The 22,418-nt window shown below is 50.6% G+C and overlaps 2 protein-coding genes across 6 annotated transcripts in view; one reads left to right on the top strand and one right to left on the bottom strand.

Annotated features, from left to right (window-relative positions):
• Positions 1–14,551, bottom strand: part of ppp3cb (protein phosphatase 3, catalytic subunit, beta isozyme) — a 36,147-nt gene extending 21,596 nt beyond the window's left edge. For 2 of the 3 annotated variants that reach the window (XM_053878549.1, XM_053878551.1), the window contains exons 1-2: positions 14,183–14,551; positions 971–1,171 (exon numbers count right to left, since the gene is read on the bottom strand). In XM_053878549.1, the coding sequence (XP_053734524.1) occupies positions 971–1,171; positions 14,183–14,225 (244 nt within the window). In that variant the 5' untranslated portion in view covers positions 14,226–14,551. Of the gene's footprint in view, positions 1–970; positions 1,172–13,718; positions 13,964–14,182 lie in introns of those variants that run through there. The other variant, XM_053878550.1, reaches the window with a different exon arrangement.
• The window catches only part of ube2d2 (ubiquitin-conjugating enzyme E2D 2 (UBC4/5 homolog, yeast)), a 44,152-nt gene that overhangs the window by 17,595 nt on the left and 4,139 nt on the right, over positions 1–22,418 (top strand). Inside the window, exons 1-5 of one of the 3 annotated variants that reach the window (XM_053878552.1) lie at positions 16,625–16,772; positions 16,863–16,902; positions 19,356–19,419; positions 21,787–21,818; positions 21,891–21,968. In XM_053878552.1, coding sequence (XP_053734527.1) covers positions 16,879–16,902; positions 19,356–19,419; positions 21,787–21,818; positions 21,891–21,968 — 198 coding nt within the window. In that variant the 5' untranslated portion in view covers positions 16,625–16,772; positions 16,863–16,878. Of the gene's footprint in view, positions 1–16,624; positions 16,773–16,862; positions 16,903–19,355; positions 19,420–21,786; positions 21,819–21,890; positions 21,969–22,418 lie in introns of those variants that run through there. The other 2 variants (XM_053878554.1, XM_053878553.1) reach the window with 2 other exon arrangements.

The following is a 22,418-nucleotide window of genomic DNA, read 5'->3' as shown; positions in this document are numbered from 1 at the left end:
ACATACTCAGGTAGTGATCGGGGCACGGATTGGCCTCAGACGTCGTCTCGGAGCGTGTTTTTCATCTGGCTCCGTCACGATCCTGGTCTGCGCTCCGCATGTCGCTGGCTCCACAACACACATCACCCTGCTTCTGCACGCTTAAGTGCCAATCGGTGTGTTTCAGTCAAGTGCGACCGAACAGCAGCTCTTATTCCAGCGCTGGCAGATACATACGGCAGATTAATGGATCGACAAATGGAATCTGATGAATACATAGTTGCTAATCTTTCTGCTTTTTGCTCGGATGATTCTTTTGTCTGCTTCCGTCAGTGGCTCCTCACTCACTTTAGCACTTCCTTTTGTGGTTTAAAGGTACAAGTGTGAGCCCTTTACAACTTTGCATCATCCTCTAAAGATTATTTTTATGCCAACATTTGGTTTCTCTCAGGTGAAAACTGCACATATGTATGTATATACTGTATATACACACACAGACAGTGTATATGAGCTTCATGTATAAAGTGATGGATCCATTTCTTGCTGGTGGAGATGAGGATCAGCTCCTCTTAGTGTGACGTGGAGTTACATTTCCTCGACAGACAGATTTGTCCAGTGCCTTCAGACCCTACCGCAGTATCGATCGAGCTGAGCTAAAAGGCTGGCTGGTACTGGTGGGTCTACCACTGGCCATTTTGGCCTGGGAAACCAGTTTCCTCTGCTGCTGGTCCACACGAATGACGCTAAGCTGAACAGAAATCTTGGGCATGTTGTGTGACTCTTTGCTGACTCTGGTTTCCTCCCATTGTGCAGCTTTCTGGTCTGGCTCCAAGCCGGTGTTTATTTTCTTGACTGCGATTCCGATGAAAACATGTTGCTCAACAAGCCTTTCTTTCACGGATGTCAACAAAACTATAATGGACACTACTACTTGAAAGTCTGAGTGCTGGACCAATATTGACACCCGAGTGCTAACAAGTCACCCGCGTACCCGTGACTGGCGCCTCGATGTCCAACATGGTGCGCTCTTGGCGCAGGATGGCGGCGCCCTCATCGATGATGCGCAGGGCCACGGCCTCCTCCAGGCGACCCTCCTTGGTGAGGTGAGCTTTGAGCAGATCCACCCGCGGCCGGCCCTCCGCGTCGAACACCTCCTTCATGGTCAGCCGGTGGGCCAGGGGGAAGGGGACCGCTGGCAGAGCAGAGCAGAGGAGAACATGAGCGGGAGGTCCTCTGAACACCAGAGTCATATCTTCTGTACGCGCTGGCCCTCAGACAACACCAGCCTGACTGAGCAGTGCGTGTGTGTGAGAGAGAGAGAGAGAGAGAGAGAGAGTGGTATTGGAGCAGGAGCTGCCAGAGTTATCAGGGCCGCCCGCCCGCCTCTGTTCTGCAGTCATGTCTTTCTTACATAATGAAGGCCCCCCGGGCACCGCTGGAGCGGGGGGTTGACTGACGACGGGGCTGATACAGCAAGAGTGCACAGCTGCACGTGAGGACTGGCGCACACTGCATGCAGCGCAGACAGACACGAGCGCTGGAAAGAAACAGAGGCAGTGGCGCATGCGTGCATCATGTATGGAACAATGGTGTTAACAGCCATGATCTGAGAGCGCAACACACACACACACACACACACGCAGGCTCATGAAAGGCATTGTTCTGCCCCACCAGAGCTAACACAGATAATGGCCTAGATCACACACTTCAAACTAGGCCTGGCGCGCACGCGCACGCACGCACACGCACGTCGGCCCTCTGTTGTCACCGTCGTCTCCGCCTCCTCGCCTTGACTGGCCGTCCAGCAGCGCTCAGCGGAACAGGCTTTTACGTAACCGCCTCTGGAACTACAGCAGGGTTTCCTCCCCGCCGCTGAGTGATCCATCGCTAAGTGCACAATTAACGGAGGACAAATCGCCGTGGACACAAATCAACACAGGATTTGATCAAGTCTGCTGACGTCCAGAAATGTGAACACAGTGAAAGCACTCGCCAGCCTTTTCAGCGGGCGCTCTCTGGTGGCGCTGAACTTCACTAAGTTCACTTCACCCTCAGCCGACACCTGGAGCGACTTAGCAGGGTTGCAGAGGTGGACCTGGTCTACACTCGCACGAGAGCGGGCTGACACATCCCAGGACACCAGTAGCTGCTGGCGCCGCTTCCCCTCCTCAGCAAGCTCCGACTGTTAGAGCCAGCCAGTGCCGTCCAGGTTAGGACCGATTCAGACTTGAAGAGGTGTCGGGGAACTTTGTTATGGAGGGGAACAACTTCTTCTGTGTGCGGGAACACAGCGTACGAGCTCGGCTAGGTCTCTTGCACACACAGTTGTGACCGAGGCCCAAGCCAAGCTTCCGGCATGCGTGAGGGAGGCGGAGGGAAGGAGTGTGAAGCTCGTACACTGTGAGCGCTGGTGAAAGTAGGGCAGGTACGAGAGACAGGAACTATACTTGGCAGAGGAGGGACGAAGGTAGGAGAGCTTCAGAGCTGACCGACTCATGATATCCTGCTGGCTGCCTTCCCAAACGGCCGGGAGAGATGCTTTTTGCAGCTGCTAGCTTCACCACCTTTCAGCGAGCAGGAACATGGTTTTTGTTGTGACTTAAATAAGCATCGTGTCGCTTGGAGATGGAGTAAGAACATAACGTATCTTCACCCTCAGATCTGCATGTCCTTGCCTTGGGCCTTGACCGAGGTCATGTCTGTCTAGTCAAACTCCTTCACAGACATACACTGGAGTTTGGCTTTGTTTCAGAATTGTAATGGAAAGAGTTCATCAGTGCTGCCTAGGTGGGGAGGACTTGGGTTTCAGGACGCCATCTCTGCTCTTCAAATGAGATGGTCCTGTCCGTTTGAGGCCGCACGCGTGGGCTCGAATCCCACCCTCATCGATGCTTCATTGACTCTTTTATGTGAAACGAAGCAGCAGTCTTCGCTCATGCTGTTGGACATAGACCTGGCAGTTTGAATCTTCTCTCTCCTTTTGTAGCTTGGAGAGTTCTGCCTCGGTACTGCGGACCTCAGTGGGTGACACAGTATAGAGAATGATGCTGCAGTCTCTTGCTTTGATATCCTCGACATTCACTGTCCTGGTTATCATCTATGATCACAGAAAAGATAGAGCATGTCATAAATACCAGGCATCATCATAGCCCTCAGGGTTTCTGTCATTCGCCTGACAGCTTGTCCAAAATAGGCCTGTAATTGTCTGAGAGAGATGCGTCTGCAACTCAAACAGAAGTTTCATTTGAAGGTCGACCACAAAAGAGAGAAAACTCTCCAGTCGGTTGAGATGCTTTCTGTCTTAAAGGTGAGCTCAAATATCACCAAACGTCAGACTGTTGTCATTTTAAAATGCACTTCAACACTCGGCACTGACAAGTCGTCAGGAGGCCGAGTTTGTCCTCCAGTGACACTCAGGATTGGCGTAATAATCAGTGTCTTGTTGTGAGTGTTACAGCGGCTTTTGATGATTCCAGTGCACAGCAACAATTAAAAAACGCAACTGAAATCCAGTGACGAGTGAAGCAGTGCACACTACAAGACTCAAGTCTTGGTACCAACCGGCAAAGTCATTCCAACTTCTTTGTACTTTTCAGACCAAACCAACACCATGTCTTGAATTTAATACATTTGTGAGAGTACAAAAGCATTTTTTTCTACATGGAACATGTATATCCAAAAAAGATCACTTTAGTGAATGGTCTGGAAAGTACGTATCGCTTGTTGATGACAATGTTGGTTGATAGCCATTGATCCAGTCCAGCTAACATTCAGCGGAGGCCTGTGCAGGAAGCGTAGAGACTCTGTTTCAGAGCCTGTGAGTTCTGTGTGTTGGCGGCCGTTTCGCCACACCAATGTGCATTTGCCACGATGACGGTTAGAAGCTCGCACGTTCATGTTTATGTCATGTCAGCCGACCGTCCTCACCTTATGACCTCAGTGCCTCATTCACGTTTGAAAACCATGCAGCATTTCCACTTGACTTTTCATCAAGTCCATTCTGTTCATTCGAGTGTAGACGACAGCTAACGTTTTTCGCGGAGGAAAATCAACGTTGGCCTGATCAAACAAATGAAACAGTGACTGGTATTTAAAAGGTTGACTGTGACACATGCAGCATGAGGCCAATAAAAGTCCTTTGTTTTTGTCACATAAAAAACCTCAGTGATTCATGCAGTGAGTCGGCAAACTTGGACTTTTCCTCATGAACGTACTGAAGGACCGTCAAGATCACAGGAACTTTCGAGTCATGCTCCTCGGTCAATTCCTCTCTGTCGTTTCCGTTTACTGTGGACGATGAGCTCATCTGACGAACACGTCTGTATCACACAGACACATGGACACTGAGACTCAAGTGCCACAGTCGCGTGCAACATCGCAGTATTTAAACAAGCCAAGCTGCGAATATAAAGCCCGAGGTCGCTCTGAAGTGCAGAGGAAGTTCTGGAGTAAATCGAGAGTCCAGTTCTATAGGACTCTATAGGAATATTCATCCTCCGAGGTTTATTTGGGCGGTGAGACAGAAAGTGGCACTGCTTTTGTGTGTAGAGACGATGTGGGGTGATGGTCCACAAGCAGCACATGCTGGTGCTGATGCTTTGCCTCACTGTGTCCAGGACAAGCTGGAGGTACTGTCAGAACTAAACAGTGCCTGCTGACAGTATGAAAATAAAAAAAAACCTGGAACTGGCAGGACACGCCGTCAAAGTCTCGGAAAAATGTTGTTGCCATCGTGCCGTAATCATTGTGCATGAGATGTGAGCAAGAATGTTAGCACATTAATATCTGTAAGCGTTACTATGGCTGCCGCCGGGCGACATCGTGGTCAACGCATTTCTGTCGCAAACTTCGGTTCATGCTGGAGATTTTTGCCTTTTTCCCTCACACATTTTAAGCCACAGCCTGTGCAAATGGTGAGGTCAAAGTTGAGTGTTTCATTGAAAAAACAACATCATCACCCAGGCATTGGAGACGAAACACAGTGTACGTTGTCAAGAACAAACTTTACATCTGACGGTCGAAGCGTCTGTAACTTATTTAACTACTTGCTTGTACAGTAGCTTGTTGTTGCTCGATCATCTGTCATGATCGAGGAGAGTCACTGCTAACAAGGGTTTGTACCCTCATGCCTTACATGAACGACCCGGCTGTTTTCAGGGTTCAGGCCCAGGTGAAGACAGGTGTTCCCCACTACAGCTGTACCTCTTGTGATGGACCGACACGACGGTGGACCTGTGATACTGAACAGGGTTTCGGCCTGGGATTTTTGGTGACGATAAAAAAAAAGCCAGTTATTAATCATGAGAAGTCAATCCACCCCGCACAGTCCGTCTCTTTCCAAGTCCGGCCGGAATGGGCAGCTTCTGTGATCAACTGACTTCAGTCATTATGAGGTTTCTTTCGTGGCCCTTTGGCGAAAAGCACACCAAAATCTGTCCTTTCCTCAGAACCACCTGCTGAATTTTGTGAGGCTGACACATTCAGCCCGGATGTTAAGCTCGGCTGCTGCAGTGCCTGACGTCTAGTGTGAGTCGTGAGTCAACGTGCCATTGATCATCAACAGCAGTCTGGCCCCTGTGTGATGGCACCGCAGCTCCAACACTGCGCTCCCTGCACAGTGCTCTGGCTCACCTGGTGTCACAATCCTAGATCTTCCCCATCGTATGAGTCATGCCCTGGAGACAGTCCAGATCTCACGCCATCCTAATGGCCATGAAAGATGGTGGCATTTTGGGCTTTTATTGACTCCAAACTGTCGCCGGGGGTCAACGCGCCGCTCCAGTTCCCTGTGGGTGCTTTTTAGAACCCTGACGTAAGGCTCGCAAACATGACAACAGGTCGCCCCCGTCACATCAAAGCAGCACGTTTAAGTTGCTGCATTGACTGTCCTGACGCGTGCCTTCATAGAGCCACTCTTGCTTTATGATTACGACTGCTGCAAGGAAAAGGGTTTCCCGTCTGCAGGTCATGATCGTTGGGCTTCTCACCATTCACATTCAGCCAAAATGAATGGGTTCCCACATTCGAGACGCAGCAGTCGGCGCTTTCCTTTGGTGAATTGAAGGGAATAGAACGTAGCGTGGCGTCAGGTCATCCAAAGAGCCTCGTTCTGGTTGGAGGCTGCCAGCTAACCTTGGGTTGATACCTTCAGCCAGTCCCAGAAGAGCTTTCATGACGCAGTACTGATGAGGCGTCATGAGACAGTAGCACGACTGACGGAGGCCACCAGATGGCACGGTCTGCACTCAAATGTTTGCAGGTGGCCAACTTCTTCAATGAAACCTCACATCATTTCTACACCAAGAGACACAGCCTTGACTGAATGTCGTCATTGTATCTTTCAATCTGTTCCGGATGGTGAAAGAAAAAGGGGCTCATATTGACAGGGACAGATGCCTGAGGTGGGAAAGTTTTGTTGGCGTGTCCTTGACGGTGTCGCCACACAAAAAGCACTGTGAGACGCTGCTCACGCTCAAGTGGAACTATGACGACAGCTCCGTCTTGCACCCAGCACCATGACCTTCAAGTGGGCTCGCTGAGCTCAGCACATTTCTGTCCCTCGCAGTGGTGCGACAGCATCCCCTGGGTTCCCCCGCTCGACACGTGGCTGCTGTTTCTGACGGAGAGCTTCTTTCCTGGCCTGGTCCATGCTCCGGGTCTTCCGTGCACCCGCAGGTCCTTTGATCCATGGCACACTGCTGGATCAAGTGGATCCCTTCCCTTGGTACTGGCTCGGTCCTCACACAGACCAGAGCTGCCAGCTCAGCAGGGAGGAGGGTCGACGACATAGCTTTCAACCACATCTCCTAAATGTGTTTTGGCCGACCTAATACCTTCAGTGGAGCAGAATCTGATCAGAATCATCTCATGATTGGGCGCAGCCCTCCTGATTATCTCCATATTTCATTAGTCTGGAGCGCACAATCCGAGCGGAGGACGTGGCGGGACAGAACCGACTGCAGGTCCATCTGTCAGCGTCTGACTAACAAGGTGTGTGATTCAGTCAGGAAATGGTCTGTGTGAGGTCCAGACTCCGCAGACCTCCCCAACCCTCGGCGTCCACACGCAAGGGTCGGGCTCGCCTGCCTCTTCCTGAATAGAGACGGGGAGCAGGAAGAGGCAGCGGGGAGGGTCCTGAGCGTGGGGCTGAGCCCGTGTTTATCCACCATCTTTGACCCAGATCAGCCAACACAGATCCATGGGTCTGTGGAGGAGGTGGTGGGGGGACAAGGGAAGATGTGTTTGAAGTCAACACAACACACACTCAGGACCATCTGCGAATACACACACACACACACACACACACCGAGTGAGCGAGAGGAAGAGAGACGTCGGCCCATCCCCGACCAGCCTGCCCTCATTAGACAATCCCTCTCTCTCTTTTTCAGTCTCTCTCTCTGGAGTGCCTCCTCTATAAATAGCCGGTGCCCGACCGCCCTCCCCACAGGGCACGCGCACACACACACACGCAGACCTGTCAAGGTAGGACCCGGCACTCGCCGCACACACACAGCAAGCCTCGAATGCAGCTGACGCGGGGCGCCCTGGGACGGGGGCGGCGTGTTGCACTGAAAGGAAATGTGCCCACAGCGCCCTGAGCCTCGCCAGAGGTGGCGTGTGCTTGTGCACGCATGAGCGCGCACACGCATGTCAGGAAGGGCTCCACTCGGCTTCTGTCAACCAACACATCTAAGCAGCATGAGCCAACAAAAGAGGGGGAAATGAAATATGTTTCTATGAGAGACCTACTTTCTCCCCTCGGAGAGAAACCCAGGATCCGGGCCTTGGGTTCAGCTATTTGAGGATACCACACATTTGGAATGCCCTGTTTATGCCTCCGCTGAATTCCATCATGAGGCGAGCGCCACGCAGATTCTCAACACATTGTTCATGTGATCTCTGAGCAAACTGTGTGAGACAGAAGTCGGCTCCCATACGCTCCCATCCAAACGTTTGCGCCCCGCTGTACCAAAGTGAGGCAACAGTTTCACATATCTACGCTTGGCTTGGGGTGAGGAAACAGAAGTAGACGCGGGGTCCTTCACGAATTTGCAACAGAAGCTGTACATCGCCTGCAACTGAAGGGCAAGAGGCCTCTTGGTCATTTCTAGGTGTATCAGGATGTTGGTCAGCTCTCCCTCCAGAACAGCAGATGGTGCTGTGATGGTGCTGTATATCTATACATTGAACAGCTTCAAAAAGTCACCGACTTATGAAAGGTGCATTACAAGAATTGATTCCATGTGTTCCAATCCTGAGGCTCGATGAGATCAGCAGAATTCATCGACCAACTCGTCTTATTTTGAAAATCCTTGCATCTTTTTCACCAAAAAAATCCATTCAGCTCTGCCATGAAGGGACTTTTCTGACCAAATAAATGGCAACCATCTGGCTCCTCGCACAGACAGCTCTGCACGATCAGTGATTCAGGCAGGGTGTGAGGAGGCCATGGGTCACGTCTGAGGATGCCATCCTGTCAGTCAGCAGTGTGAAACACCATTTCCCCTGTCTTCCTCTCGCTCCCTCTCTCTCTCTCCACTTCACCTCCTCCTCGGCCTTGTCACATTGCCTCCTTCTCTCCATCCCTCACCTCGCCCCCACACTCTCTGGCCGTCCTCTGGGTGTGTTGGGTCATCTGGCTCCCTCTCTCTGTGCCTTTCCATCCTCCAAGTCCACAACGAAGGGAACCTCTCGCCGCAGTGTTGTCGGTGGGACGGATGCTCCCATCTCGCAGGACGCTCGCCCGAAAGCACTTTCAGTTGACTGATGAATTTCTGCAGGGCTCCTGCTGCTCTGTGGGCCACACTTTGGTGAGAGGACCACTGACGCGCATCGCTCTCTCAAAACAACTGCTGATGATCCGCGCTTTAGGGAGTCAAACACAAGCCAAGCCCAGAAACACAGCCTCTGTTGCGAGCTGACGCTAGTCTAAAGTCACCTGCCACGCTACCATGCTAACACTAGAGGACGCCGCCAGTCTAAAGTCACCTGCCATGCTACCATGCTAACAGTAGAGGACGCCGCCAGTCTAAAGTCACCTGCCACGCTACCATGCTAACAGTAGAGGACGCCGCCAGTCTAAAGTCACCTGCCACGCTACCATGCTAACAGTAGAGGAGGCCGCCAGTCTAAAGTCACCTGCCACGCTACCACGCTAACACTAGAGGACGCCGCCAGTCTAAAGTCACCTGCCACGCTACCACGCTAACACTAGAGGACGCCGCCAGTCTAAAGTCACCTGCCATGCTACCATGCTAACAGTAGAGGACGCCGCCAGTCTAAAGTCACCTGCCATGCTACCATGCTAACACTAGAGGACGCCGCCAGTCTAAAGTCACCTGCCATGCTACCATGCTAACACTAGAGGACGCCGCCAGTCTAAAGTCACCTGCCACGCTACCATGCTAACACTAGAGGACGCCGCCAGTCTAAAGTCACCTGCCACGCTACCATGCTAACAGTAGAGGACGCCGCCAGTCTAAAGTCACCTGCCACGCTACCATGCTAACAGTAGAGGACGCCGCCAGTCTAAAGTCACCTGCCACGCTACCATGCTAACACTAGAGGAGGCCGCCAGTCTAAAGTCACCTGCCATGCTACCATGCTAACAGTAGAGGACGCCGCCAGTCTAAAGTCACCTGCCACGCTACCATGCTAACAGTAGAGGACGCCGCCAGTCTAAAGTCACCTGCCATGCTACCATGCTAACACTAGAGGACGCCGCCAGTCTAAAGTCACCTGCCACGCTACCATGCTAACAGTAGAGGACGCCGCCAGTCTAAAGTCACCTGCCACGCTACCACGCTAACACTAGAGGACGCCGCCAGTCTAAAGTCACCTGCCACGCTACCACGCTAACAGTAGAGGACGCCGCCAGTCTAAAGTCACCTGCCACGCTACCATGCTAACAGTAGAGGACGCCGCCAGTCTAAAGTCACCTGCCACGCTACCATGCTAACACTAGAGGACGCCGCCAGTCTAAAGTCACCTGCCATGCTACCATGCTAACAGTAGAGGACGCCGCCAGTCTAAAGTCACCTGCCATGCTACCATGCTAACAGTAGAGGACGCCGCCAGTCTAAAGTCACCTGCCACGCTACCACGCTAACACTAGAGGACGCCGCCAGTCTAAAGTCACCTGCCATGCTACCATGCTAACAGTAGAGGACGCCGCCAGTCTAAAGTCACCTGCCATGCTACCATGCTAACACTAGAGGACGCCGCCAGTCTAAAGTCACCTGCCATGCTACCATGCTAACACTAGAGGACGCCGCCAGTCTAAAGTCACCTGCCACGCTACCATGCTAACACTAGAGGACGCCGCCAGTCTAAAGTCACCTGCCACGCTACCATGCTAACAGTAGAGGACGCCGCCAGTCTAAAGTCACCTGCCACGCTACCATGCTAACACTAGAGGACGCCGCCAGTCTAAAGTCACCTGCCATGCTACCATGCTAACAGTAGAGGACGCCGCCAGTCTAAAGTCACCTGCCACGCTACCATGCTAACACTAGAGGAGGCCGCCAGTCTAAAGTCACCTGCCACGCTACCATGCTAACAGTAGAGGACGCCGCCAGTCTAAAGTCACCTGCCACGCTACCATGCTAACACTAGAGGACGCCGCCAGTCTAAAGTCACCTGCCACGCTACCACGCTAACACTAGAGGACGCCGCCAGTCTAAAGTCACCTGCCACGCTACCACGCTAACACTAGAGGACGCCGCCAGTCTAAAGTCACCTGCCACGCTACCATGCTAACACTAGAGGACGCCGCCAGTCTAAAGTCACCTGCCACGCTACCACGCTAACAGTAGAGGACGCCGCCAGTCTAAAGTCACCTGCCATGCTACCATGCTAACACTAGAGGACGCCGCCAGTCTAAAGTCACCTGCCATGCTACCATGCTAACACTAGAGGACGCCGCCAGTCTAAAGTCACCTGCCATGCTACCATGCTAACAGTAGAGGACGCCGCCAGTCTAAAGTCACCTGCCACGCTACCATGCTAACACTAGAGGACGCCGCCAGTCTAAAGTCACCTGCCACGCTACCATGCTAACACTAGAGGAGGCCGCCAGTCTAAAGTCACCTGCCACGCTACCATGCTAACAGTAGAGGACGCCGCCAGTCTAAAGTCACCTGCCACGCTACCATGCTAACACTAGAGGAGGCCGCCAGTCTAAAGTCACCTGCCACGCTACCACGCTAACAGTAGAGGACGCCGCCAGTCTAAAGTCACCTGCCACGCTACCATGCTAACACTAGAGGAGGCCGCCAGTCTAAAGTCACCTGCCACGCTACCACGCTAACACTAGAGGACACCGCCAGTCTAAAGTCACCTGCCACGCTACCATGCTAACACTAGAGGACGCCGCCAGTCTAAAGTCACCTGCCACGCTACCACGCTAACAGTAGAGGACGCCGCCAGTCTAAAGTCACCTGCCACGCTACCACGCTAACAGTAGAGGACGCCGCCAGTCTAAAGTCACCTGCCACGCTACCACGCTAACAGTAGAGGACGCCGCCAGTCTAAAGTCACCTGCCACGCTACCATGCTAACACTAGAGGACGCCGCCAGTCTAAAGTCACCTGCCACGCTACCATGCTAACAGTAGAGGACGCCACCAGTCTAAAGTCACCTGCCACGCTACCATGCTAACACTAGAGGACGCCGCCAGTCTAAAGTCACCTGCCACGCTACCATGCTAACACTAGAGGAGGCCGCCAGTCTAAAGTCACCTGCCACGCTACCATGCTAACAGTAGAGGAGGCCGCCAGTCTAAAGTCACCTGCCACGCTACCATGCTAACAGTAGAGGAGGCCGCCAGTCTAAAGTCACCTGCCACGCACAAACCATCAGTATAATCACTGGAGATCCAACAACCACGATTAGCATTCAGCAAACATGCTGGATAGAAAAGCCAAGAGGCAAACGCATGTTAAGGTTGTGTCCAATGTCATGCTAATGTGACGCTAGAGATTCTGGAGTCTTTGTGTTTGATTTGTGGACATAACTGATGAAACAGGGAAATATTTTGGGCTGTAGCAGCATATGCTGCTTGCGTTTGCATTGACTCAGAGATGGCACTGTCATGGAGGCCCAGAATACGCGACGTGTCAAGTCAAACGTGTGAAAGAGGTACATTGTGAATACTTGCTCCACAGTGGCCATCTTGCTTGTTGTTGTTGTTGTTGTTGCCCCCGGTGGATGTATTGGTGAACAGCAGTACCAAGATCAGGAGCTCATGGAAGCATGCGATCATGAACATTGTTGGAATCGGGAAGTGAAAACTAATGGAGGTGTTTCCAGATCAAGCCTCTCTGCCAGCGTGCGTGCCACACTCGGGCGAGCCTCACAGATCGATCATCTGTGTTGAACGTACAGATTGACAGGGTCGTCATCTGGACATTCGGGAGGCAGGGAACTTGCATGAGCAGGTCAGACGTGAAAATATGCTCTCCAAGTCATCCGAGAAACAGTCAGTGCTTTCCTTGAACAAACTGTTGGGAGACAGGCGTTTACTGGATTTTAGCTGGTCGAGCAGGAAATCCTCAATATGAGCTGTGAAGTGTTCAAGCGTAAGGTGCTTCCTGACGGCGACGACGGTTCTGAGGGAACAGTTTCTCCTCAGTGTCAAACTGTAGGTTTTTAATCCAAGCTACAGTGAGGGCACCGGACCTGACTCCCATAATGCACTGCAACAGTCGCCTCAACATCAAATGCATCCAGTCCATGTGTCCAATCATAATGTTGTGCACCTCTGCATGCAGAAGAAAGTGGCACCACTTTGGTTGATGATACCCAGAGCCCCATGAAGCCAACACTGGATCTTGGGGGAAGAGACTGAACATCCTCTGAGGATCCACTGATGCAGCAACACTGGGAACAAATCACTTAGTCCACAGCTGCAGATTGCTCGACCCAAAATGGAAGCAATTGGGTCTAATAGCCCCCAAAAGCGTGTTATTCAGCAACACATGTCAGCGGCATTTACGCATCACTGCTCAATCAAAAGTGAAAATAAAACCGGTAATGAGGCCGTGGGAGTGGGTGGTGTTGGGGGGAGGGGGGGAGGGGGAGAAGAGAGAGGAGATCATTCCACATGCATCCACGCGTATCTGTTCATCTTCTCACAAGATTCTACGTGCGAAAAGCAAAGCCAAGTCCCTCAAAGAGGGGACGCGCGCACGGAATACCGGGGCATGCCCGCTCCTCCTGCCAGCTCCTTCCGGCGCTGCGTCCGTGTGACAGAGCGACAGGCGGACAGGCTGCGTGCGTGCGTGCGTGGACGAGCCGCTGCCACGCACGCGGCCAGTCTGTGACCCGATCCAGCGCAAGCTCCGACGATGCGCGCCCCTCCTCGGTTGCTCTGCAGCCACCCACGCGTGGAGCAGAAAGAGAACCTCGTACACGTATGAACATGATTCCGATCCCACCGTCAGCCCCATTTTGAGCCAGGGAGACCTGCTGTTTCCGGAGCTCAGGCCTGGAGGAGGAGCGGAGAGCAAGTGGAATCCACTCCATCCTCCACACTGGTGATCTTTGAGCGCCCCATCTCCGGCCTGTTTGGACCTCAGCGGGACGGAAAACTTCTCTCGAGACGCGCCATTTAAACCGCCACCATGACGCGCAGATTGAACAGAGTCACTGTGGACAGCCAGGTCCGCGCGCATCCCCCTTTCACCGTCCTCATTCGCGCAACATCCACCACATCCAGCCAACACCGCAGCTCGGTTTACCTTTATGTCTGCCTTTCGCTGTCATCGTCACACTGCTCGATGTTTCATTGGAACGAGATGCTGCGCTCCCTCTCTCCCTGCCTGCTCCTGTCCTCTCTCTGTTGTTCACTTACACCCACCCGCCGCTAGGGCACGAGGCGCGTGAAGGCAGAGAGACGTCCCCCGTCGGAAAATGGGAGGCGGGGTGGGGGGTGATGCCACAGTGAGGGGGTGAATTCTAATAGAATAACGAGGGAAGACCCTGATTATGGCGCGGATACCCCCCTCGGCCCCCTCCTCCTTCACACCTCCCTCCCCTGAAAGGTCGAGAGGCGCATGCATGGTGACTGGCCTGAGCGTCTCTTTATTAGAAGGAGCCAGGAAACAAAGGATGGACGTGCGAGTGGAGAGAGAGAGAGAGAGAGAGAGAGAGACGACAGGGATGCAGACAGAACACTGGCCGTGCAGGGGTTCGGCATGCCTACATTTGATCACCCGGTCCGCGGGACTTGCAGTGCAGTCGGACATCCTGGACGAATGGGGGGCGGGGGGCGGGAGGGGGCTCTCTCTTCTGTCAAGGGCCAAGAGAGGTCTCTCGGGTCCTCCGGCGGGCGTCGAAAACAAGCGCTGGCTGTTTGTCTGGCTGCAGTAGTGGCATCACTCGGTGCAGTCTCTGTGCGCCCTCGGACCGGGGAAGCCTGCTGCCGCTGCTGCTGCGGTGCTGCCGCGGGAGGAGAGGCGGGGACCTGGCTGCTGCCGCGGGGGCATGTTTGGTCTCTGTTTCAGGTGTTGTTGTTTTAATAAAGATGGAGGTGAACGGGGTGGACTGAGGGAGGGTGCGGGGGGCGAAGAGACGCCGTGGAGAGACGCGCAGCTCTGTCTCTCCTCTCCAGCGGAGACGCGCAGCTGACTACACCCCGGAATGGCGAGTGAAGGAACTCCCACGCACCACAACGCGCGCACACTGGACTCACACTGCCATCATGTGGACAACTTGATTGTAGTGGTTCCCCGACTCAAAGACTCCGCGTGGCGGCGCGTCACGTGACCCGCACCTAACCCGCATGGAGCAACGTGCTTCAGTTTTTCCAGCAAATTCAAGTTCAAAACCGAGCGGCGATTTAACCATGTAACGCGATGAGCTTTGCTCTGTCATTGACTTTAATGAATCCAATGAGAATGGCGTTCACGAAAGGTGATAGATAAAGTACAATCTAATGGTGAAGGGATCTGAGAAACGGAAGGAAAGGCGTCTCCCAGTTTCCCCAGAAGGTGACGCAGAGATGTGCTGGGTTTGGAACTTCAGGCGGTTCATGTGGACTCCTCTCCGAGAGTTGAAGGGGGGGTGCAGCGGGATCACATCAACCCCTGAACAAAACGCTGCTGTAACACACCTGACCACCCGCAGGCCACATTTTGGGGGCCTGGTGCTCAAGTCGGGAGAGAAGAGGCTCACTTTGCCAGAAGTCTTATTACTGTTATCGCTGAAATACTGTCACGTGACAACATAGAATACGTTATCCATGTGCAACATTCAGAGCTCGTTCAACTAGTCAGTGGCCCGGTCCATATCACCACAAAGCAAATGACCGGGTCACGTCAGGCCCAAGACTTAAATGCAATGCACGGAATCTTTTTTTCTCAAGAATTTAAGAATGAAGAAAAAAGGACTGAGGAAGGGGCCACTTTTCTCAGTCAGAGCTGGTGCTCCTGCACCCCATCGCGTGACTCACCCCCCTGATTTTAATGGTGGAAAAAAAGGACATTCAACTTTTGCTTGGAGCCAACATCAGCATGATTTCCACTGAGACATATTTACGATCATCATCCGCGAGTGTCAACATGCCAACACACACGACATGCCGGTACTTGTTTTGTACCCCGCCAAGACTTTATGTTGCCATTGTAAACAAACTTCACATTTATGTCAGAATTTATGCACTGCCGACACTCCCAGCACTGTGTTGCTTTCTGAGTCTATCCTACGCCTCAGGAGCATTATTTCTTGCCGTTTGTGACACAGGTTGTTGCCCTCACTATAAGGGTCACGAATATGTCTATGTTTTGAGATTTTGTTTTAGTGTGGTACAGAACTTTATTTCAAGCCAGTCATATGTCTTTGAGGCTGTGGTGAGCCCCTTTACTTGTGGTGGGCCAGATTAGTCCCTCGAGTTCTTGACATGTATTTTCTTGGTTTCATGAGGTGTTTCTCTTCACCTGTGATGGTGCATTCATATCCATTCTAATAGCTTCAACAATGACTTCTCTTCTGGTCTTCTCCCCCGATTATTAGAAGAAAAAAGGGCCTGTAAAGAGCAAGTATGACACTTTCAGATGAAAATGGAACCTAGCTTTAGGTGGCCGTGTTGCGTATTTGAAGAACTCTGGGTGGAGACCAGTATGATTCCACAGAACTCTAGCAGAATGGTTTGAGGAAATCCTGGACCAGCTTCAGCATTATGACGACAAAACAATCATTAAACCATCAAAGGACACGTACCTTTCAAACCACATCAAGCCATTAAAATGGAACTAAAACAACTGTCTTTTTGCAGTCTGCTATTTTGTACCAGACAGTGGGACGTGTGTACATGCCATGTGTTACCGAGGGAGTCAGTAGCTGCAGTTCAGACTAAGCAGGAGCCTGTCAAGTTCCTCCAGCATGGACTGGAAGTGTTCCCTCCTCTCAGCCCGTCAGTGACTGCGGAGTCATCGGAGCTCTTCTTGGGCTAGCACTCTGTTTTTGGTCAACTGCAATGTGGAGTACAGTGTGTCACGTGACAGCTGGCCGTCACCATCCCACTGACCTTCTCATTCAATTTCATGTTCACATCCGGTCAGATAAGAGGCCGTTGGCTCGCATAAACGGTGCTTGACAGAGGCGCTGCGGGTCTTTTATTGTGTCGGGCCGGGGCCGGAAGTGCTCCTGTCCTTGCTGTCGGTTGTTCGCAGGCCGCAGTGATTTGGTAGCAGCTGCAGTAGGCGGAAGGACCCAGGTTCTACCCTCCTCTATCTTTCACTTTCTACGAGAAATTCGATTGGTGGCTCCTTCTAGCAAGGATCGGCACTTGGAGCGTGAGCTGCTTACCTATGATCAATAAGTCCTAGTGTACTCCGCGGACTGTGATACCGATCGCCATTTTAACCGCACGTTTCCCCTGACAGAAGCGCTAGCACAACAATGGCTCTGAAAAGAATTCACAAGGTAAGGAAGTGGACGGACGGATGAGGCCCGGGGTTCGCACTTTCGCCCCCCGTCTGGCCTCGCGGCGACGCTGTGCGTGGTCTACCATGGAACCCGTTTCCCGAGTTCTGGAACCGAGTTTAACGGCCGCTCGTCGCTTCTTGTGTCGAGGGCGACGACGGTGATAGCAATGCGGCGCTTGTAACGGGCCAAGAGCCACACAAAAGTCACCCTGCTCGGCTCTGCCTTTACTTCTCTCGATATGTCGGTTCCGACCAACACCGGACATGAAACCCACTCCGCCGTTGGACTCTACATGTCGGCTGTATCGTGTTGGCCGTGTTTATGATGGAGCAGTGGCCGATGCTAGCTCGCCCAAGCTAACCGTCCCCTTACGGTGAATTCGGGAACGAGTCCCGACCACTGGTGTGAAAGATGCAATGGTTACAATACCAGCCAGACCCGAGAGAATGTTCGATAAACGGCCACTTGTAGTGTTCCGTTCAGATGTGCGCTTCCTCGTGAGCTGTTAGCATTAGCTTGGTTCCATTTCACACCCAGCTGGATCAAGGTGTTAAAGATAAATAGAATGTGTGCCTTTGTATGACTCTCCTGCCTGGTTTGTCACGGAGTCGGCGAGCGTTTGTAATCCACGGCACTCCAAGTGACGAATTAGCATTTTTGTTCTTGGTGGATGTACGCGACGTAGTTTGGATAAATGCTCCTTGGATATATTCGTGAACATGGCTGTCACGGTCAAGCGCCTGTTCGTCTCTCAGCCTGATATCTCGCGAACCAGTCGATGTGTATCGTCAGTGGGGGTGTTAGCATTGTTGTGCAAACAGGCCCCACGCGTTGGTCGTCTTTCATGTCGAGAAGCAGTCGTTTTTAATTCGCTTTCAGCCGGGCGCCAATGTCACGTTTGTCTTCTCCAAGCCCACGGCAACACGCTCGACCCTCGGCGCAACACTGGTGCGTTATCACGGACCTTTTCACAGTCGGCCCGAGCCGTTAGCCTACATGCTAACGCTAACCTCCGCATTCGACGTATGGGCTGAATGTGAGCTTGACGTTCAGCCCCTGGAAAGCCTCTTCCTCCCCTCTGGAACTGGCCCCAACTTCATTCATACTCTTTAGTAGCCAGATAAAATAGCCGCACTACTGTCGCCAAGCGATGTGAAGTGAAACCGGTCTGCAGCCTTGATTGGACCAATTATTACCCAAACACACTGGTAACCAAAAACATGCTCATTGGGAAGAGAAGGGTTGACATTTTCTTCTCCAAAGTCGGGGCGCTGACCTGTGTGTGGGTTAAAGGTCATTCTTTCATTTGGTGAATTGTCATCATGTTGTTTGTTTTATTTGATCCCATAAATCTGTAGGTGTAAAAGAAAAAAACAACCCAAAAACTTAACAGTCTTGGCAGTCAAATATTCAACTTGTTGGTATCTGCAAAAGCGTTAGTACGAATGTGCTGTCATTTTCATACCCAAGAGGAATGGTTGATATTAATTGTTGATGTCATGGTATTTGTTGCAGGTCTACACCTTCAGATCCACTATTTGTCTATGATTCCATTTTCTAACATAACACATGATTGGCCTGAGTTTGCCATGGGGACCTGGTGAATACATGATTGAATCCACTGCATTTGCCTCCACTGAGGGAGTTGTGTTGTCCGTGCAGTTGGTTTGTCTTGAGAACTTAAGGACAGATTTGGATGATATTTTCAGGAAGTGAGTGAAATGGATGGAGGAACAGATTATTCAACTTTGCAAGTGATATGGATCATGGTCTGCATCCAGGATTTTTTTGAAGGATTCTGTAACTTTGGGTGGCCAGTTGTACAGGTAGCTCCACACAAAATGGTGAGGGATTTCAAAAGAGTCATCGTGAACTAAGGGATGAGTTTTACACATCTAAGAATGTGTACGGCTCTTTATATTGCTTGCGTGGGTGCAAGCAGCCAACCTATGAGCGTGATGTTCACTCATGCGACATTCGACAAACATCACTAAACGTTCCTGCATCTTCAACAGGCTTCTGTGACTGTCATCTTTCTCAGAGTGATTGGTATTTGTGTTGTGTTTTCTGTTCTAATTTCTAGTTTTCATCTTGCGTTACCAGTGTAACGGCATGTCTGTTCTTTGTGCCCACTACATTTAGCCAATCACGACAGATTACATTAAGTATGTTGATTTACGTGGCTTTAGATGACTTCACATTTGTTTTTTTTTCGTTGAAATTGTTGTACTTGCCTGTGCGATTCAGGGACACACTTCTTTTCCATAGCCTGGAAACCCAAAAGAGTGGTGCTGCTCTGTCTTGACTTACTGTTGTCAGGCGATTATAGTGCTCGCTCACAGGGTTCAACGTGAGATGTGTGTGCTTCTTTTGTGTGGTTTTTTTTGTGACTAAACACAATGATGTGCAGCATCTACTAACCCAATGACCCTGTGTGTTTTTGGTGTCAGGAGTTGAACGACTTGGCAAGGGATCCACCTGCCCAGTGTTCTGCGGGACCCGTAGGTGATGACAGTAAGTATGAACAGTTACATCTGTGCACATAGATTCCAAAACCAGTCCCCGATTAATGTCCCGGTCATGTCATGTCATGTCATCTCATTAGAGGGAAAGCGTTTTAGGTGTCAAACAAATATCCACCACTTCAGGCTGAATCAATGGGTTTGAATACGCTTAAATCGATGTCCCTTACTTTGAATGCAATGAAGAGGAAGCATGAGTTCTGGAGAGCTCTCACTAATCTCACTTTCACACTCAAATCAGCTCCTTGACATGGGATGTTTTTCAACACGATCCAACCCACCTGTTGCAGCATTTGGACGCATGCACACCCACAGATCTTATCCCCCTCTGTGACGTGTTTCGCAACAATGTATAGCCGACAGACAAGTCTCCTTTGTGCTCTCTGATCATGTTGTGGTTGTGTGCACATGGAGTTCCCAATGATGGGTTCAACTTCAGATCACATGTTCGTCGATGGATCTAATCCCACTTTGATACGTCTGAAAAGTGCTGGACAGATGCTCGCCTTGATCCAGGAAGACAAACTCTGAATCCAAGTTTGACGTCATTGATAAATTTAGATCATGAGAAGCACATATTTTTAGGGAATTTCCTGGAGGCCATGATGGTGAGCATTCATGCTGCAGGGGAGCCCAGTGGCTGAAGTGTCAGGATAAAGATGAAAACAACACAAAAACAAAGCTAAAACAGCCACCTCAACTACGTGACAAGGAGCCCAACACTTCTGTTGTGACTTCTAACTCTTTCCACAGTTACACGTCTGATGTCCACAGTGTAACACGTTTGTCTCCCCCACTTCCAAGTGCTGTGCTTCATCTTATTCTTAGTTTCTCTTTAACATTCAGAGAACTGACTCCCATGGCAAAGATCCATCCTAGTTGAATAGTTTAAACTGGTGTTGAACTCGAGTTTTTTTGTGACTTTTGGACACTTCTCTTTCTTTGCTTTGTTACAATGTTAATGACTGAAGAACACATTTTGAAAGTGCAACATATTCACTAATGTTTTTCAGGTTTGAAAATTAAATTATTTCAATCGATGAAGTCTGAACTGAGGTGTTCTGTTGGCCCATATCTGTATTTCAAACCGTCACTGTGCACTTTCTTCCTTTCTCTAAAACTCTTTCAAGTATACAGCAGTGTAAAGGAGAAAAAAGAAGTCAAGCGAAACCCAGGTCCCAAAAAAACAAAATTAGTTTGTTGGTGTTGGTACACCTGAAAACAAAATCCTACACAAGATATAATCTTTGTTTTGTTCACTCCAGCCGTCCAGTCACAAAAGTTAGAGATGTGTCAGTCTGTTCAGCTCAGTTAGTCTTCCATTATGCTGATGAGCTGAAACTGTAAAAGAAAGTGAAAGCGTTATCTTGCTGACAGTTTCCAGTTTTGTTTTGAGGGGAAGTCCTTCACAGAGAACAGTTTCAATTGAGTTAGTTTTATGATGACGTTGTTGTGTAACTTGTGTCCTCTTTGGGACGAACTCGCCAGAGGTTCACATGTTTCCAGTGTGTTCTACTGCTTTATTATCCGTCTAAGAATTTCACCAGGAAGTCATTTCTCTAGTTCTACGTGTTTGATGCGGCTTCACGTTATGCTTACGCAACAATGTTGGAACACCGACATATTACTGCACTTGCCTTTACTTAATATCTGAGTTTCCTACATTACATCACTGTATGATTGGAACTTAGACCTGAAGCGATTGCTGTTTTTGTCCTGCGACGCTTGAGGTTTTTTTTTTGACTGTTCATGACCCTGCTGCCTCTGTTTTGGTTCAACCTGGTGACATTAGTGCTGACGTCGTCTGCTTGGCCCGGAAACTCATTTCAACAGGAAAGTCACCGTGAACTGCTTCAAACGTTTAAGGATCGCTAACAAAACCAACAGCCTTTCTGTGAGACTCTGGACTGGTATAATGAAATATCAGGAAACTCACCAGATCCAGGTGGGATGTGCCTCAGAGGTGGCGAGCACGTATGCATATATGATCAACAGGCAAAACCATGATGAATTAGTGCACCTGTAGGACTTTTCATTTCTTGTTCACATTATTGGCACAATGTGCTGTAAACATTGGCAGTTGTTGCAGAACAGTGTCCCAAAAATCCCAAGATAAAATAAACAGTCCATACCATGGTGACTTTATTGTCCTCGGTTCCTGCACTTCAGTTATCATCATCATCATCCCCTGTCGACACAGCGTGATCTCACTCTTCACTTTACTCAGAAGGCTACTTGATGCCTTACCCTCTAGATGTCCATTTAACAGGTGCTTGCGCAAAAGTTTGTATTGAACACTAACCAGAAGCAACAATCCCCACTGCATCCTTGTCATGTTTTTTCCCCCTCTTCTTTTCAGTGTTTCACTGGCAAGCCACAATAATGGGACCTGTGAGTACTCACCAGCTTGTCTGCTGTCCTGCTGTGATTCACTGGATTCATAGTGTTTTCCTCTGGCTTCAGAATGACAGTCCTTACCAGAGTGGGGTTTTCTTCTTGACCATACACTTCCCTACTGACTACCCGTTCAAACCGCCAAAGGTGAGTGGAGCCAGCGTGTCGCCTGGACAGCTGTTTTGGGAGATACCTATCGGAGCGCAGTAACCTGTTGGAAACTGACCCCTGAACTCTGACTTCGCAGTGGCATCCTGATAGAAGCCCGAGAGGGCATTTTTTAAATATTGTTGGGTAAAACAAATCCGTCATCTGCATTTGAGGAAGTTTATCGAGGAAGCGTGTGCTGTGACTGCAACTGTTGTGTCGGGAGACCTTCTTCATGGAATATCTGCCACTCTTGGTACGGCTCATTTGGAGCTCTTGGACGGAAAGAGATTTTTCTCGATCCGATGACTGAAGGACTTGTTGGGAATAGTTGGCTATGAGCCCAAGTTTATTGTTGCTGTGGTAGATTGACGATCAGTCGTCAATACCGGATCGATCTGCATGTTCAGAACCACTTGCTAGCAAGATGCTTATAATGGATGGGTCAGC

This window comes from Synchiropus splendidus, chromosome 11 (genome assembly GCF_027744825.2).
Source record: "Synchiropus splendidus isolate RoL2022-P1 chromosome 11, RoL_Sspl_1.0, whole genome shotgun sequence".
In the NCBI taxonomy this organism is placed as follows: domain Eukaryota; kingdom Metazoa; phylum Chordata; class Actinopteri; order Syngnathiformes; family Callionymidae; genus Synchiropus; species Synchiropus splendidus.
The sequence above is the reverse complement of the archived record's forward strand: the minus strand, read 5'-3'. Positions and strand labels throughout refer to the sequence as shown.